At 44.7% G+C, this 18,588-nt stretch overlaps 1 protein-coding gene across 1 annotated transcript in view; it reads right to left on the bottom strand.

The window, feature by feature from the left end:
• Nucleotides 1-11,242: 11,242 nt before the first annotated feature.
• Nucleotides 11,243-18,588, bottom strand: part of LOC126544375 (uncharacterized) — a 72,483-nt gene continuing 65,137 nt past the window's right edge. The window contains exons 16-17 of the mRNA XM_072287235.1: nucleotides 11,428-11,568; nucleotides 11,243-11,344 (exon numbers count right to left, since the gene is read on the bottom strand). Coding sequence (XP_072143336.1) covers nucleotides 11,443-11,568 — 126 coding nt within the window. The 3' untranslated portion in view covers nucleotides 11,243-11,344; nucleotides 11,428-11,442. The remainder of the gene's footprint in view (nucleotides 11,345-11,427; nucleotides 11,569-18,588) is intronic.

Genomic DNA, 18,588 nt, shown 5'->3' with positions numbered 1-18,588 from the left:
ATGACCGAGTATTCAGCTTGCGTGTTTACTAGAGCGGTGACTGTGTGGCCATAGCGAAGGACGTCGAGTTCGGTAATGCTTTGCGTTACATTATAATTAGGCCATTGTGTCGTATCACGGCTGCGTTGCTTTGTCACGCTGCTGTTACGTTGCATCGTCAGGTCTTCTCTATACGGCGTTTCCTTTGCCTCGAGATTTCGCCTGCATGGCGGCCTGTCGTTGCTGCGTTTTCGAGAACAGCATTTCAACAAACAGCAACTGCACCTCGATCAGTTGCTGTATTTAGGCTAAAGGACTGGTCACGGCTACGGCCAGTGTAAGGTCAGCACTGCGGCGAAAGGTAATGGCCTGGCGACGATGAACTGCAACATCGTCTGAGTCTCCATCGAGTGGCTGCGAGGTAGTCGGCGATGTCTCGTGGTCGTTCGCCTAGCTGTGGATGCGGCGCGTTGACGGCGAAACCCCGCATCTGGCGGTACGGGCACCGGCGGTACACCTGGCCGGCCTTTCTGCAGTGATAGCAGAGCGGGTAATGGTCAGGGGTGTGCCAGAAGTCCGTTTTCCTTGCTGTGTTGGATGGGGTGACGGGTGGGCGCACTGGCGGTGGAATGGCGAAGGAATGGCGGCGCACAGGACCCTGTCACGGAAGCGGAGGATGAACGTGAAGGAAGGCGACAGCAGCGCAGCGCACGTCATCGCCTCCGGCCCAGGCTGTATCGGGTCGGGCTGATGTTCTAGAACTCTTAGAGTCTGCTGTATCTTTGGCTGGATGATGTCAGAAAATTAATCCAGTTGGGGCTGGTACGCTGAGAATATCTTTCGCAGTTCTTCGCGCACAACATGTCTTATAGTCTCCCGCAAGCCTTTCGACCAGAGTGCTTGAACTTCAGCAGAGTCTGTGCAACGAGCGCCGCTGATTGAATTGTCTGGTGCGCATATCAAACGTCTTCTCAATCGCCGTGGCCTCTGACAGAAATTCTATTGCAGTCTTGGGCGGGTTGTGCATAAGTCCTGCGAAAAGTTATCAGTAATTTCCGGGTCAACGTCACGCAGAAGATAGGCGATCCCTTCCTCTAAGGTGGCGTTGGACAGCTGCGCTCGGTCTTGCAGAAGTTCAGCCCTTTCTTTCGCGTGAAGGCCTTTAGGAGCTCCCTCCGCCACAGGTCCGACGTCGTCGCGAGAAATCTTCATTTTCGCTGTTATAGTCGTGGCGACGTCTTCCAATGAAAAATAGAAGTTTGTATTGGGTTAGACTCGTTACGGAAACGTATCAAGCCAGATTTCAAGGTCGTCTGATGAAGCTTCGTAGAAAGTAGGTGACTCCACATGGATTGTTGAATCTGGCTTATTGATAGCCGTAATGGGGCTGCCGGCGTGGTTGCTGGCTCGTACTTGACCTTTCTGTTCTCGGGCAGAAGTTCGAGCTCCGGTGGGCAAGTTGTGCAGCCTGCGGCTACAGCGCGATGGTCGAAGGCAGCGTTGACGCCGTCTCAGTGGTTCGGGCTTAGTTCGAGGCTCTGCGGGCGTGTCCGGAACCTAAACGCTGAAGCACCTCCAGCGGCCTCCGTGATCGAGTGCGCGCACCTTTGCCCTGGCCTTTTTTATGAGAGCGTAGACAGGGAAACCGATGTGGCCGTCTCACAACGATTCCCGTGGCTTCGAGCGTCGCGGTGCTGAGCGCACTGGCGCCAGTGCACTCCCGGCCGCTGCCTACGGTTTTCGAAAATAACGATGATTTACTGGCACCTTGAAACGGGGCGGTGGCAAATAGTCACCTAGCCTGCTTGATTTAATCAGCTATGCTGTACATGCTTCTCATTCTAGCATTCTTGTGTACCTCTCATTAGTATTATTTGGCTTCCTGTACCGCAACTCATGCCTGTAATAGATCCGGTCGTATCAATCTCTTCTTGCGTTTTTTCCCGCTAATACGCCAAACGTCTCTTGCTTATCTACTGAATGGTTGATGCTTCCGTCCACATTCAATCCAAGCGCTTCTGAAAGGTGTACGTTACCTAAGGCTCTCACTAGGCGAATACCTTCGTATTCTCTTTGGATATGCTGAGTGGTCTCTGGACTTTGCTTCAGCAGACACAAGCATCACATTGTAACGAAAATTTGTTCCGATATGTTTTTGTCCTTGGGCAACCAGTTCGAGCCTCAAATAGCACGGCACAGCCCCTTTCTCTTATTCCACAGATTTTCCCTTCTAATTTCTTGCAAGTCTTTTAAATCTCCATTGTCACATTTCTGTTTGTGTTTCTTGCATCTAATTCACTGTCTCTGTTCCTCTCATTTTCTTTTTTATGACTACTGGTTGTTTATTTCCACCTTCAATTACCCTGTACTTGGTTACCACCTTCTTTGACCTCTCTCTCTATTCTATATCCACGCTTTCAGGTACAGATGTATCTGCACTTCAGCTGTCAAATTATTTATATCCATGTGCCTGAGTCCTTCTTCAAAATTATTTTGTTCTGCGCTTCTCTGACTTCGAAGGCGGTGACCCATGTCACCTTGCACTGCTTTATTTGTGGTATTACCATGTGCTCCTAAAGGCAACCAGCCCATCCATGTTTGGTGAGCTTTAAACCCCGACAAGGTAGCCGATTTTAAGCACAGAATGATATTTGCGAACGTTAGCGCTCGCACCGTTACTACTTTCTAGATTACATGCACCAGCTCATATACAGGGTGTTTCCGCGAACACTTTAAAAAATCTTTCAAAAAGTTGCCTGTGGCAGATATCCCCATTCTAGTTCCTGAGCTGGTACACTCGAAGCGGTGGTCAACACTTGCACAAAAAATTGAGATGCAAAGTCAACTAAATAGTGAAAATTCACTGATTAAGCTTCTAACTAATTACATTATGGCCCATAGTGCAATTTAAAAATTCTAGCCGTGGAGTTCGCAAGGCGGATCCACTTGGAACGCATTTTCAAGATGACACCAGTTTCGAGATATAAATTCCCGAACTTTGCGGAGAAATGCGTTGGCGTTCCAGTTAATTTGTTAACAAAACGTCGTTTCATGCCATGGAGCACACAAGTAATTGGAACGCCAATGTATTTCTCCGCAAAGTTCGGGAATTTATATCTCGACACTGGTGTCGTCCTGAGAATTTGCTCCCAGTGGATCCGCCTTGCGAAGTCCACCGCTAGAATTTGTAAATTGCAATATGGGTCATGAGACACCTATCTAAAAAGTTAATGTATGAATTCTTGTTAATTATTCGATTTTGCGTTTTAGTTTTTTGTGCAAGTAGTGTCTGCCGCTTCGAGTAGACCGGTTCACAAACTATAAACGAGCTATCTGCCACAGGCAACCTTTAAAAAGTTTTGAAAGTGTTCGCTGAAACACCCTGTATATTGCGGCTCCAAAGTGATTTAAAAAGGGAAATAAATTAGATATAAAAAATTATCGCCCGATCTTGATCCTCCCTGTTTTTTCAAAAGGTCTTGAAAAAATTATTCTAAGTCAGTTGTCTTCGTTCTGTGATTAGTACAAGATAATTTCAAATGCTCAATACGGCTTCCGTAAAAACAGGTCGACTGAATTAGCTCTTCTCGATCAAAAGGAATTTATATTGCAGAACTTCGAACATAAGCTATGAACAATAGGCATATTTGTCGACTTTACACAGGCGTTTGATCATATTATTCGCAACATTTTATTCTACAAACTAGACAAATATGGGATTAGAGGCATTCCACTTCAATTATTAAAATCTTATCTTAATAACAGACGCCAGTTTGTTTCTGTAGGCCACAATACATCGGTAACCAAAGAAATATTTTGTGGCGTCCCACAGGGTAGCATTTTGGGCCCGCTGCTGTTTAACTTATATGCTAACGATATTACTTCCATCTACGAAAAGGTGAAATTTATAATTTACGCAGATGACACAAGTGTTTTCATCTCGTCCGGTTCTTGTACCAATTTAATTAGTATGGCAAATGACTTCTTGCGCAGCCTATCCTATTGGTCCACTGAGAACTGTCTAAAAGTAAATACGGCGAAAACAAAGGCCGTAATTACTTCCATCGATATTACTTCCATCTACGAAAAGGCGAAATTTATAATTTACGCAGATGACACAAGTGTTTTCATCTCGTCCGGTTCTTGTACCAATTTAATTAGTATGGCAAATGACTTCTTGCGCAGCCTATCCTATTGGTCCACTGAGAACTGTCTAAAAGTAAATACGGCGAAAACAAAGGCCGTAATTTTTCATACCAAAGGCATGAGTCTTCTTCCTCCAGATCTAACATTAGTGTATAGATGCACAAATATAGAACTCACTCTTTCTGCAAAGGTGTTAGGGGTACGCTTCACGAGTACCATGCGATGGGACGACCATCTAAGCTTTGTACTCCAAAAACTTAGTCGCATAACAGGTGTTTTAAATCGCTACAGATATACTTTACCCGTCTCTGTAAAATTATTAATTTATAATGCCTTATTCGTGTCTCACATACATTATGGGCATCTTGTATGGCGCACCACAACTGAATGTAACTTGAGTAAATTATTTCGTATGCAGAAGAAAATAATACGTGTCATCGCTAATGTACCGTTTGCCGCCCATACTGAAAACCTGTTCAAGAAATACAACATTGCGACAGCCCATAAGATCTATGACTGCAGACTATTACGCGAGTATTACTTTAATACCAAACGTAAAAATACTTTACTTGTAGAACTTACAAATCTATCCGTCAATTCATACCGTTATTCAACTCGTAAACCTGAAGTCTGGAAGGTTCCGCGCTCTAGAACTAACTACGGTTGTCAAATGTTGTGTAACAACCTTCCAAGATTACTGAATTTATACGACAGAGCAGGCTTCAATTTACAGGATTTATCACTGTCAGAATTTAAAACTCTATTGCTTTCACTTCTTTAGAGCACGTTTGTTAATGATTAATAATGTGTGTTATGTTCCTCCTTTTTGTCAATGTTACCAAGTGTATATCATTTATTTATTTCAATGCCGCAGTGTGTTTTGCATTGTTATTGTGGAAATATTTCACTGTTCTTTCATATATTGTATAACTGCAATGTTCTATGGCCACTAGATAAATGTAATTTATATGGCGCTTGATGTGTTACCCCATGCAGCCATATTGTACCTAAGGGGGTGAGGTTACCTCAAGCCGCGTCTGTGCGGCTTTTTTCCCTCATCCACCTGCATTTACCACTCATCTGTACATGTGTGTGTGTAAATGGAAATCAATAAATCGAATCAAATCAAATCAAAATCAAATCTACGTTTCACTATTGCTGCCCTCCGCTTCCCTTTTATTTACGGATTGTCTTGGTGGGTGTTTGCCTAAGTCTTTCCTTCGTTTATGTATACGCCGAGTTATTTGTATTCCTTGACTATAGTTATGACTTAGTGTGTTTGACACTTGGCGCACTTGGCTCGACCCTTGGCTCGCAGCAACACGGTGATGATTGATGATGATGTATTGGCACCATCTTTAAAACGGGGCGGTGGCAGTCACCTAGCCTGGTTGAGTTATTCAGGTATACTATACATGCGTTTCATTGTAGCATATTTTTATATATCTCTTGAATATCTTTTCCTCAAATCTTCTCCATCTATATTGTACCGCTACCTATGCCTGTAACGGATCCGCTCTTCCCTGCTTTTTTTCCACCGGTACTCGAAATATATCTTCCCTATCTCGACTGCTGGTCGGCGGATGCTTCCGTCCACTTTAATCCCAAGCGCTTCTGGAAGGTGTACGTTGCCTACGGGTTTCACTGGGTGAATTCCTTCGCATACCATTTCGATATGCTAAGTGGTCGCCGGATTTTTGCTGCAGGATACACCACATGCCTCATCTAGTTGCGAATATATACTCCGGCGTGGCCTTATCGTTAGGCAGCCAGCTCGAACCTCAAGAAGCAAGGCATTCCCCTCCGTGTTATCGTACAGATTTTTCCTTCTGATGTCTTTCTTGAAATTATTGCAAAGCGGAATGACGCGAACTGATGCGGCTCTTGACCCGCAGCGACGTCACACTGCCCGCGTAGTGAATAAGAAAGCCACGCTACCTTGATGGGGAGAGCGCCGAATGAAACGGCCTAAGCAAAGGTGCGCGAGCCATCACAGAGGCCACGAACCTCCAGCAGATGCCGCATTGTAGCGAAAGTGAAAAAGGAGACAGTGGGGAAACTGTGAGTCATGAGAGCTAACTCTTTGTTAGGCGAACTTGTGGCCGCCACGAAAGCAGATAAGTCTCAAGCATAAGGATAGCGGCGACCACGTTCGCGATCGCCCGAATCTAATGTATGCGGGGGAGAAGCGTCGGCTACTTATACATGACTCGTGATAGATTCGAGCGTAGCTGCTGGTGTTCGCGTGCGTTATCGAAAGTACATACACGACACTATTCGCGTTGCGCGTGCAACCCGTGTTGCCAAGGTTACAACCCCTACCGCTGTTGGATGTGCTATCGTCTATGCAGCGGCACTGTACAACGCGACACAAAGCACAAGCGTGTCTTACCGCAGGTGACGTAAAGCACGGCCGTCCAAAATATCAGGGCACCAAGTGCGCGCGTTCGTAACGCCATATTGTACACAGTCGCGCGGGTTGCGCTGTGCCTGCCTCAGCTGGATGTGGTGAGAAATGCTGTGCCGCTATATAGACTACTGGCTGCTGTGGTGGTCGATCTACAGGCATCATATTTTTTTCTCTCTGTCTCTCTCATTCTCCTCGAGCCGCATTGTTTCTCGTTATGAGACTGGTCACTGACTCACTCTTAAGCTTGTGTCGTCAAACGTTTATATTTTTTGCAAGGGTATTGCCATACTACGAGTGAAAAAAAAAAAAAATCCGCCTCCAGTGAAGCACTCCGCTGACGCAGTAACAACCTGCCGGACTAAATAAACCCCATGACCGTTGGCTTCTTCACGCTGTGCCGACCTGCTTTGCACCTTGTTCTTGCTTTCCACAAAGCCCAAAGGTAAATTTTACCTTGCTTGCGAATGCCAGCCGCTTTTTTTCGTGAAATGTATCACGTATTGTTCGCTCCTTCGCTTTCAACGCGCGTATAGTTTCCAAGGCTCGGCTGCTAAAAAAGCGGTGGCAGAATTTTATAAATTTGCCGCAGGAAGAACGAATGTGAACTAACCGAGGATATTCTCTTTCTTATTTTTAACAGCGCTTTTGCTTATTTTGTTTACTGATTGCTCAGCTGTTCTCGCACTTTTCGACATCTCTAATACAACGCGTGGTGTCGTACCTTTTAACACATAAATTAGTTGCAGCGCTAGGTTTCGGAGTAAAAAAAAAAAGAGACCAGGAACGCGCCCCATCTTGCGTGAGCCGTAATCATCTAAACTAAGATTTTTTTTTTTTTATTAAGGTGTCGATATCGCGGCCGCCAGCGCAGGGCTAGTCTTGCGCGCTGCCCAAATCCGGGCATCAAGTAACTTGCATTCAACTCGTACTATTCTGTTTTTGTTTTTTGTTTTTCTCGCGATCTGCATGTTGGCCGAGTGTCGCTATCGGAAGCGCCCCGCGACGTCACGCCTTTCATCGCTTTGGACCGCGCTTGACATTCGGACTTTCGCGGGCGGCATCTTTTCTCCCTAGTAGGAAAACGGTCGCAGTTATTTGTCACAAAATTTACCACAACACAGAATTTCGTTAACGCGTGAGTATGGTTTACTGCCCGTAATTCGTGATCCCATCGTTTTGGGTGTTTTTGCCAATAAAATCAATCTTCTTATTCCGTGGGTTCGCACTAAAACGGGAAGGAAACAATCCCGTTGTCACCCGTAAAATTTTAAAACTGCTTCACACTTCATATTAACACTGTCACATGCTTAACAAATCTTAAACGATGGCTACAAATAATTATCTCATAATTTATGCGATAGACTGTTGCGCGCTAGTCCGTTTCCACATTTCGTTGTCCCTGATGCCTTTTCATGTCCCACATTTGTTTCTGTTTATTTTCGCGCTCCTCGTAATATATTGCACTTGAACACTCCGTACTTGTGCTATTCTAGTTATGTTTATAGCAGTGGTAATAACAAGAGATCCCATTACAGGGATTCGATCACTTAAAGACCTTTTTGTACTATATTTGCTACAACACCCTGTGCCATATTTGAAACCGATAAACTGAAGCTGAAACTCAACTAAAAGCACGAATTCCTTCCAGAGCCTCCTCGTATATATCGAGTTGCCATGATCACTGATGTAAAGTGCAATTTCTATCTTGTCGCGCAAAGTTACTTCTTTTCCCTTCACTCATTCTCGATGCATCTAATGACTTGAACCACCTGCTCTGTTCCATAGCCCCTATAACTGACGCTTCTCATTTCAAGTCTGCTGTGGAAGAACATTTCTATCTATGCAGCCGAATACGTTGCTCTTTGTTTGTGTTTCATATGATACCTGGTGTCACAGCGAACACTTTCAAAAATATTTAAATATTGCCTGTGGCAGATAGCAGAATTGTAGCCCACAAGCTGGTATACTCGAAAAGGCGGACATTACTTGCACAGAGAATGAAATGCAAAATCGGCTAATTAACAGAACTTTATTAATTAAGTTTTAACTAATTACCTTATGGCACATGTTGCAAAAGTTGTAGCGGAAGAATTCGCAGTGCGGATCCACTTGAAACAAATTCTCAGGGTGACGCCAGTTTCGAGTTATTAATTCTCGTACTTTCCGGAGAAATGCATTGGCATTCCACTTACTTTTGTGCTTCAGGGCATAAAATGACGTTTTGTTAAGAAAGTAAGTGCAATGGCTGTGCAGTTTTATCGCAAGTTTCATGGCACATATCTCGTAAATGGTGTCATCCACACAATCTTTTTTCGAGTGGATATGCCTTGCACTCTCACCCGCTGGAAATTGTAAATTGCAGTATGTACCACAAGGCAATTAGTTAGCAACTCAAGTAGTGCATTTTCCTTGCTTAGTCGATTATGCATTTCAGTTTCATGTGTGAGTATTGTCCGTCTGTTTGAGTAGACCAGTTCATAGACTAGAGTTGCGTTATCTGCCACAGGCAATTTTAAAAAATCTTTGAAGTTGTTCGCTGAAACACCGTATATATGTAGAAGCACACTGTTTTGTGAAGCTCTCGGATAGATTTTCAATAAATAATTAAGGAAGTAAAAAATAAATGAATATGTATCTGTCAGAAGTAGTTGCTCTCGGGTCGAGTGATGCCCCCTATTCCGAGCACTAGTGTCCCGCAATGGTCTGCAACTAGACATGGGGTGCGCCTAGGAATGCCTCATAACGGTATGCAGGCATCACCAATTGTGGTCTGCCTTCCACAGCGGCTTCAAGCAGTAAGTGCTTGAAAAACATGGACCACCAAAACATAAACACCGCATAGAGTGAAGGAAGTGAAAGTGCCTTCTTTGGTTGCACCTCTTTCACCTCCTACGATGGTCCAAACCTTTCTAGATTAACCACCCTGTGCTCGCAACATCGTCTCTGTTCAACACGGCCAACACCGCAGACGAGGGGACAAGACAGACGCAAGATTCAAGCCGGACAGATGCGCTGTATTGTTTGGGTATCTCCTCTCCCATCGTTAATGGCATCTGTTATACCTGTAGGTGGGGGTGGCTCCTTGCAATGACTCATGCCTAAGAAACGCGGCGTCTAGTCGAGTGGTGGTGCAAAAAATATCATCAGCAGCAATGGCTCATACCCCCGTAAGCAAGCAGGATACAGTGGCTCATATACCCGTGACTAAGCAAAAAAAGAAGTGCAATGACTCATATACACTCAAGGCAGAGGCTACAAGCGCTCAGCAAAGTGAAGCGAACAGTGCATACAATCATTTAAATCCGCCGTACAACACGCATAACGGCATACGTTTCAATAATGAACAAGTTCAAAACAAGCATCTGTACCATCTATAAAGCATTGCATACCTCCTCGGAAGTACGCTACGGCCAAGGATGCTCGCCAAGCGAGAAACGAGGGGCGACGTGCAAAGAGGCGGGACCAAGGCGTTCGACCACCAGTGCGGCTTTCTCCCTGCTGAGAGGATGCAACGTTCGGTCGAAGAGAAACCTCATTGGCGCGGGTGTGACACCGCTATATAGCGCGTGAAGCAGCAGCTAAGCGTCGAAAACGAGCAGAAGCCGAACTGCGAAAGCAGCAGCGCGACGATGCGAGACGGCACTAGTAGAGAGGAGGCCGAAAGTCGCAGACAATGGCTTGCCACGCATTTACTCCACACTGCAGCTCTTTCCGTCTTACAAGAAGTGGGATCCCTCCGACCATACAACTTGATGCGTTGCCAAGTGTGCAGCAGACTTTCGCCTTCTCATGTTACAGGTTGTAGCGTGTTAGCGTAACATGCTACAACGTGCCCGGCAGCTTGGTAATTTATATGTTTGCGATTCAAGCAATAATGAAAAATCTACTAATTAAAAACAATTAATTAACTAATACTTCGTGATGATAAAATACCGACTGTAAGTACACACAGCCACGAGTACTATGCAGTCAGTACGATTTCTCTACAACTCTCGGGACAACTCTTGGGACACAGTGAAGGGGGACACACGAGCGCTCGTGTGTCCTCCTTCACTGTGTCCTTGTCGATTGTGCGTGCTAAATATTTCACTATGAATTCGTACCAACTTGCCCAGCTATCAGTTCTGCTGTATGACAATCGTTGGTACAATCCCGCTTTAAAGGCTTCGGAGTTAAACAGGAAAAGTTGCTTCTAGATAATATGCGATACATTTGTGCAGAAAGTGGAATTTGTACACCACTGTTGTGAGCGTATTTAGTAATTAGGTGCAGCTTCACCTAACTGTTGAGTTCGTTCGGCAGCACAGATTAAAGATCGCTCTCTACATATAAATTGTCGCGCCAGCGACGGATGTGGTTATGGTCCCAGGTGAGAACGGTCTGTGGTGAAGCCTGCTCGAAGTTGATTAGAGAGAGAAGCACAGTGAACGTCGAACTAGCCCAGTGACCGTTTTACAGTCTACGTGTGCATCTACCGTAGAGCGCCAAGTGCTCACTCTCTCCCTGTTTTCGTCTTTCTATTCCCCGTTTGCCATGCCCTCTGTGTAGGGTAACAAACTGGACGCTCGTCTGGTTAACCTGCATACCTTTTTTCTTCGTGCTTCCTCACTGGCTCTGGCTCTCCACAAACGCTGAAGCGCATATTAAGAGTCGAAAATTATTTCAGACACAGCAGCCTGTTTCGCGCAGTGACTGAAGCTCAAAGACTTTCTTTTTGTGTTTTGTTGAAAAACGTTTATTGCCACTGACGTCGGCACTTTTACTTGGTGGCTTGTCTTCAGTTAATCATCCGTTCCTCTTGCACTGCCGCTACAGAAACATGAAAAAAAAATGCTGCTGATTAAGTTGATAGCCATGGCCTGTTTTTATTTAGCTTTCTTTTTTGCACTAACCGAATTGTGCATTGCTCAGTCATCGGTTGTGATGTTCTGCGGGTGCTTCCCAAGAGTGCAATAGCCACCCTTGCAAACGCCGACTTTGTACATGCCGAGTCCTGCCTGCGAGTTTCTCGTCTGCGTATGACTGTACTCCAGCTGCAAAAAAAGAACAAAAAAGATAAAAAATTGGTTTTACCTACTAGTCTGCATTTCCTACAATAAATTTAGATTTCTCGCTCTCCAAATGACTTGCTCCGAAATGAAGAAAACGTCTCGAAAATCAAAGCCGGACAACTACGTCTAACGAGGAAGTGAAGTGACGAAACCGCTCTAAGAGCACACTTCATTTCTAACTATAAACCTAACTCGTCTTGTGCTTGCCTTCACAGGCGACAACGAAACGCACTTCGATCAAAGCGAAGTGTTTTAAGTGTCAAGCATGAGTCGCCATTTCTCGGCATGACATGACATGACATTACATGACATGACATCACATGACAAGAACTTTATTTGAGTCCTGAGGAACTGAGATTTAGGGGAGCCAAAGGCTTCCAAAGGTCATGCTGGTAGCTCCGCCCACGATGGGACCGGGAAACGAAGTCCCGCCGCAATGTTGTGGACCCTCTAGACAGCCTGAAGTTGAATGTGGGGATTGCTGCTCTTTCATGATCAATTCTGAAAATCTAGAAGTATACGCGCGAAAGGTTTGCTGCTTTCCGATTAGCGGGTCTATAGTGAGTCCTTGAGCCTTTCTTCGGTCGCCATAGTTACATGGTCGCTCATTTCTTCGTCTGATTCATGGGAGCGTTTAGCCTTTTGGTACGAGGCCCTGCGTTGTCTGCTCTATTAGGGACGCCTCCCGTTGTCACCACGTTGGTGTCAACCTTTGGTTGTGTGTACGAACGAAAGGAGGAGCGAGAAAAGCACAGCGCGTGCTAAATGCCGCTCCAAACACGTGGGAACGGTAGGATATAAATTGTGTCAAGCGGTTGCCATGGCTCAGAAAGAAAAAGTCAGCCGGGCAGTGAAGAGAAAGGATATGAACTCGGGCACCATTGAAGTGCTGGAAAACGTGAGGTTTACGGCAAGTGTAATCCGGTGCACGCTTCTCTCATGCGGAGGTTCACCAGCGACCTATTAAACATTGCGAACACTGGATATTACCAACTGTTTGCGACGTAAGATAAGCGGAATGTGGATTGCTTTAAGTGTAAAGGTGGCGTCCACCTAATCGAGCGTCGTGCTACGCTTATCGGCATGGTAGGAAGAAAAAAATCCAGAAGAGGGCGTCAAGGTGCATAGGCAAGCGATAACTTCTTGTCGCCTACCTTTTGACGCGAACAGTTTTGGCGCCTCCTATTGCACAAGCAAACATTCGTAACTTCTTAGACTACTAACTATAAAGGAAAAACTGGCAGGAAAAAGAGGCAACCAAAAAAAGCGCAGCAATGTTCCTACGTCTAATTTTTTTAACTCTAAAAATATTCACGATATGATACAAGAACAAGCATTTACGTGTATCATGTACGTGTATCACGAACAATGTCTAAATATTATTTCATACATTTTTGAGTAAGTTCAGATGACTAGTTATAAAATGTTGACCTCAAATTTACGGTATGCGAAAACATACGTAGCCAGGCGCATGAACTGGATGGCGCCACCATACTGTGGAAGGCTCGGGATCGTGTTGACTCCACGTCTCGTCTGAATCACATTTCTTCGTCGGAGCCTGCGCGCCAGCACAGCGTCGAAACATAACGGCACCCTGCCGATTATCGATTTCATTGCATGGGCGCTATAGTAAGCGTTTCCTGTAGAGTTTGTATAGTAACTCTATGGTGCGGGTGGCTGCAGACGCCGTAGAATCTAGTGGCCATGTCCAGCTAATACAGCCGCTCTTGTTAAGCCTAATGGGCCGAGAAACGGAAAATGTATGTCGAAAACAGCGCCCACTTGTAACTAATATCATCATCATCATCAGTCTGGTTACGCCCACTGCAGGGCAAAGGCCTCTCCCATACTTCTCCAACAACCCCGGTCATGTACTAATTGTGGCCATGTCGTCCCTGCAAACTTCTTAATCTCATCCGCCCACCTAACTTTCTGCCGCCCCCTGATACGTTTCCTTCCCTTGGAATCCAGTCCGTAACCCTTAATGACCATCGGTTATCTTCCCTCCTCATTACATGTCCTGCCCATGCCCATTTCTTTTTCTTGATTTCAACTAAGATGTCATTAACTCGCGTTTGTTCCTCACCCACTGTGCTCTTTTCTTATCCCTTAACGTTACACCCATCATTCTTCTTGCCATAGCTCGTTGCGTCGTCCTCAATTTAAGTAGAACTCTTTTTGTAAGCCTCCAGGTTTCTGCCCCGTAGGTGAGTACTGGTAAGACACAGCTATTATGCACTTTTCTCTTGAGGGATAATGGCAACCTGCTGTTCATGACCTGTGAATGCCTGCCAAACGCACCCCAGATCATTCTTATTCTTCTGATTATTTCCATTTCATGATCCGGATCCGCCGTCACTATCTGCCCTAAGTAGATGTATTCCCTCACCACTTCCAGTTTCTCGCTACCTATTGTAAATTGCTGTTCTCTTCCGAGACTGTTAAACATTACTTTAGTTTCCTGCAGATTAATTTTTAGACCCACTCTTCTGCTTTACCTCTCGAGGTCAGTGAGCATGCATTGCAATTAGTCCCCTGAGTTACTAAGCAAGGCAATACCATCAGCGAATTGCAAGTTACTAAGGTATTCTCCATTAACTTTTATTCCCAATTCTTTGCAATCCAGGTCTCTGAATACCTCCTGTAAACACGCTGCGAATAGCATTGGAGAGATCGTATCTCCCTGCCTGACGCCTTTCTTTATTAGGATTTTGTTGCTTTCCTTATGGAAGACTACGGTGGCTGTGGAGCCGCTATAGATATCTTTCAGTATTTTTACGTACGGCTCGTCTACACCCTCATTCCGTAATGCCTCCATGACTGCTGAGGTTTCGACAGAATCAAACGCTTTCTCGTGATCAATGAAAGCTATATATAAGGGTTGGTTATATTCCGCACATTTCTCTATCACCTGATTGATAGTGTGAATATGGTCCATTGTTGAGTAGCCTTTACGGAATCCTGCCTGGTCCTTTGTTTGACAGAAGTCTAAGGTGTTCCTGATTCTATTTGCGATTGCCTTAGTAAAAGTTTGTAGGCAAATGACAGTAAGCTGATCGGTCTATAATTTTTCATGTCTTTGGCGTCCCCTTTCTTATGAATTAGGATTATGTTAGCGTTCTTCCATGATTCCGGTACGCTCGAGGTCATGAGCCATTGCGTATACAGGTTGGCCAGTTTCTCTAGAACAATCTGCCCACCATCCTTCAACAAATCTGCTGTTACCTGATCCTCCCCAGCTGCCTTCTCCCTTTGCATAGCTCCCAAGGCTTTCTTTACTTCTTCCGGCGTTACCTGTGGGATTTCGAATTCCTCTACACTATTCTCTCTTCCATTATCGTCGTGGGTGCCACTGGTACTGCGTAAATCTCTATAGAAGTCCTCAGCCACTTGAACTATCTCACCCATATTAGTAATGATATTGCCGGCTTTGGCTCTTAACGCATACATCTGATTCTTGACAATTCCTAGTTTCTTCTTCACTGGTTTTAGGCTTCCTCCGTTCCTGAGAGCACGTTCAATTCTATCCATATTATACTTCCTTATGTCAGCTGTCTTACGCTTGTTGATCAACTTCGAAAGTTCTGCCAGTTCTATTCTAGCTGTGGGGTTAGAGGCTTTCATACATTGGCGTTTCTTGATCACATCTTTCGTCTCCTGCGATAGCTTACTGGTATCCTGTCTAACGGAGTTACCACCGACTTCTATTGCACACTCCTTAATGATGCCCACAAGATTGTCGTTCATTGTTTCAACACCATGGTCCTCTTCCTGAGTTAAAGCCGAATACCTGTTCTGTAGCTTGATCTGGAATTCCTCTATTTTCCCTCTTACCGCTAACTCATTGATCGGCTTCTTATGTACCAGTTTCTTCCGTTCCCTCCTCAGGTCTAGGCTAATTCGAGTTCTTACCATCCTATGGTCACTGCAGCGCACCTTGATAGGCACGTCCACATCTTGTATGATGCCAGGGTTAGCGCAGAGTATGAAGTCTATTTCATTTCTCTCGTCGTTTGGGCTCCTCCACGTCCACTTTCGGCTATCCCGCTTGCGGAAGGTGTTCATTATCCACAAACTCTACTAATAACTCTCCCCTGCTATTCCTAGTGCCTATGCCATATTCCCCCACTGCCTTGTCTCCAGCCTTCTTCTTGCCTACCTTGGCATTTAAGTCGCCCATCAGTATAGTGTATTTTGTTTTCACTCTACCCATCGCCGGTTGCACATCTTCATAGAAGCTTTCGACTTCCTGGTCATCATGACTGGATGTAGTGGCGTAGACCTGTACATCCTTCATTTTGTACCTCTTATTAAGTTTCACAACAAGACCTGCCACCCAGTGGCGTAGCCAGAAATTTTGTTCGGGGGGGGGGGGGCTCACGTTGCAAGTGGACCTCCTCCTTAAGAGGAAACCTTAGGTCGGATGCTCCTATCTAAATACATGTAGAAGGAGTATTCGTTTTTCTCGGCAACCACTGCACCAAATTAGACGAGGTTTGTTGCATTTAAAAGAAAAACTTAAAATTCTAGTGACTGTTTGTTTCGAATTTTCGATTTAGGTCGTCAATGTTTTATTGAAAAGTGGCAACAATAGAAAATTTTCAGAAAACGAAACTATTAAGTTTACAACTCTGTAAATCAGCAATAAAAATTGATATCACAATTCTGTGAATTGTACATAATAGTACATCTACAGCGGACAAAATTGATGTGTTACTCATGAGTCTCAAAATATTAAGTATTATGGAAATACGGCTTTTGCAGAACCCTTGTACATAACATAACCAATTCACGTAAGATACAAATTGACATATCAAATTTGTCCACTTTGAATGGTGTAATGGATGCCGTTTACAGAACCACGATATCTGTTCTTGATGCGGAGCTATTAATATTTAAACTTCGTGCTTCTATGTTTTTTCAAACTTTCGAAATTTTCAAAATATTTTAAACAAAGTTCAGCCCCTAAATTGAAATTCCGCTTCCAACAGACACTAAAATTTAACATACTCTCTCAAACGTAACAAATTTATTAAAAGCGATTCAGGAGTTATCTCAGAAAACCGTTTCTGCATTTTACATGTATTTGAATAGTCCGCGTCGGAGTAGGGCCCGAGCTAGAGCTTCCTCTTAAACAATTTGCCTAAGGATCAAATACACGAATAATAACTGCATTGCCATTGCCAAAGATGCTGCAAACGAATTGGTGATCGCTACGCACTGTCAATACAAGTAAAATATGCATTTTTTCATAAAAGAATATACTCGTATGTGCCAAAAATTGTGTCCAACATAACTGACGTCAATGCTTCCATGTACTTTGTCTATTTCAGAAGTAAAGAAAATATCACACAAACTTTAGAACTACATCAGTTCGAAGCCAGCAAAGCAGTGCATGCCGCTGATATGAAAAATGTAAGGGCCATGAAATGAACAAGTTGAGGACAAATATGTTAATGACAGTTTGTCATTCAAGATCCTTGTTTACATTCTTGTACATATGCAATGGCCAGTGAAAAATCTCAATGATGCTGCCATTTGTTCCAATGTACTACGCAGCAGCAGCTGTCACCGGTCGTGTATCGTGAGTAATTGCACTGAAATTATAGTCTCAACAGAGACCACGTATAAAAAGCAGGAGTTCTAAAGAATATACGAGGGCGAGTCAGATGAAAGTGAGCCAATGCGAATATATAACAAACGGGTTCCTTTACATAAACGTAGCCCCCATGAGCATTTAGACATTTGTCCCATTGACTAAAGAGTCGTCGCGCAATTCCCGTCTCATAAAGCTCCTTGGGTTGCTGCTTCAAAACGTCTGCAAGTGACTTTCACGACATCGTCCGAGACGAATCTGGTTCCCTTGAGCTGTTTTTTCGGTTGCCCCAAAATGTGGAAGTTGCAAGGCGACAGGTCTGAGCTGTATGGCGGATGCTGCAGCGTTTCCCGCTTGAACTTTGCCAGTTTTGCATTAACTGCATCAGCGACGTGGGAACGGGCATTGTCGTGGAACAAGATGACCCCATTCGCCAATTTTCCACGTAGTTTGTTCTTGATTGCGACACGCAGCCGATCCGGCGTTTCACAATATCGGAAACAATTGATAGTCTCTCAAGATTTAGCAAATTCGATCAGTAATGGCCCCTGACTATCCAAAAATAAAAGTCAACAACACCTTTCTGGCGGAAATGATGGCCTTTGCTTTCTTTGGGGAAGGTGAATTTGAATATTTCCATTGTAAGCTTTGCCGTCGTGTTTCAGGCTCTTAGTAGTGGCATGATGGGTCGTCTCCGATCACAATTGCAGACAAGAAATCGTCACATTTATTGTGATACCGGATCAGATGAGTAAAAGCAGAGCTGATCTTCGTACTCGGGCTGTGGTTGCGCATCCATTGCGCACACAGGAGCCCATAACCGAGATGTTCATGATTTATGGTGTGAACCGAACCGTGACTGATGTTCACACGCTCTGCGAGTTCATCGATGCTTGTCCTCCGTTCTTGTCTCACCAGCTCATTAACCTTCGCAATTTTGTTGGGGGTGATTGCACGATGGTTCTGGCCCGGTCTCGGATCGCTTTTGCAACTTTCACGTCCTTCTTTGAACCGTTTGTTCCAACGCTCCACAGTGGGCAATGAAATGCAATGTTCCATGTACACGGCAGCCATACGGCGACTAATTTCTTTTTGGGAAACACCTTCAGCTGTCAAAAACCTCACGGTACCACGCTGCTCAACTTCTGGAGAGTCCATTACGGCACGCAACCATGTTCAACCCAGTGTATGAGAGCATTAAAGAACATTTACCCTCACACCTACGTGCCACTTTTGTAAATGAGAGATGCCTGTGTGCTACGCGCAGGCCTTGCAGATAATGAACAGAACCATAATTGCGCGGGGTGGGTAGGCACACTGTCATTTGACTCGCCCTCGTACATTAGAAATGCGAAGATGCAATGGAATATACAAATGCGAAGATACAGCTGGATAAAGGGCAAAAA

This window comes from Dermacentor andersoni, chromosome 3, assembly GCF_023375885.2.
Source record: "Dermacentor andersoni chromosome 3, qqDerAnde1_hic_scaffold, whole genome shotgun sequence".
NCBI lineage: Eukaryota > Metazoa > Arthropoda > Arachnida > Ixodida > Ixodidae > Dermacentor > Dermacentor andersoni.
This window is presented reverse-complemented; position numbering and strand designations above follow the sequence as displayed.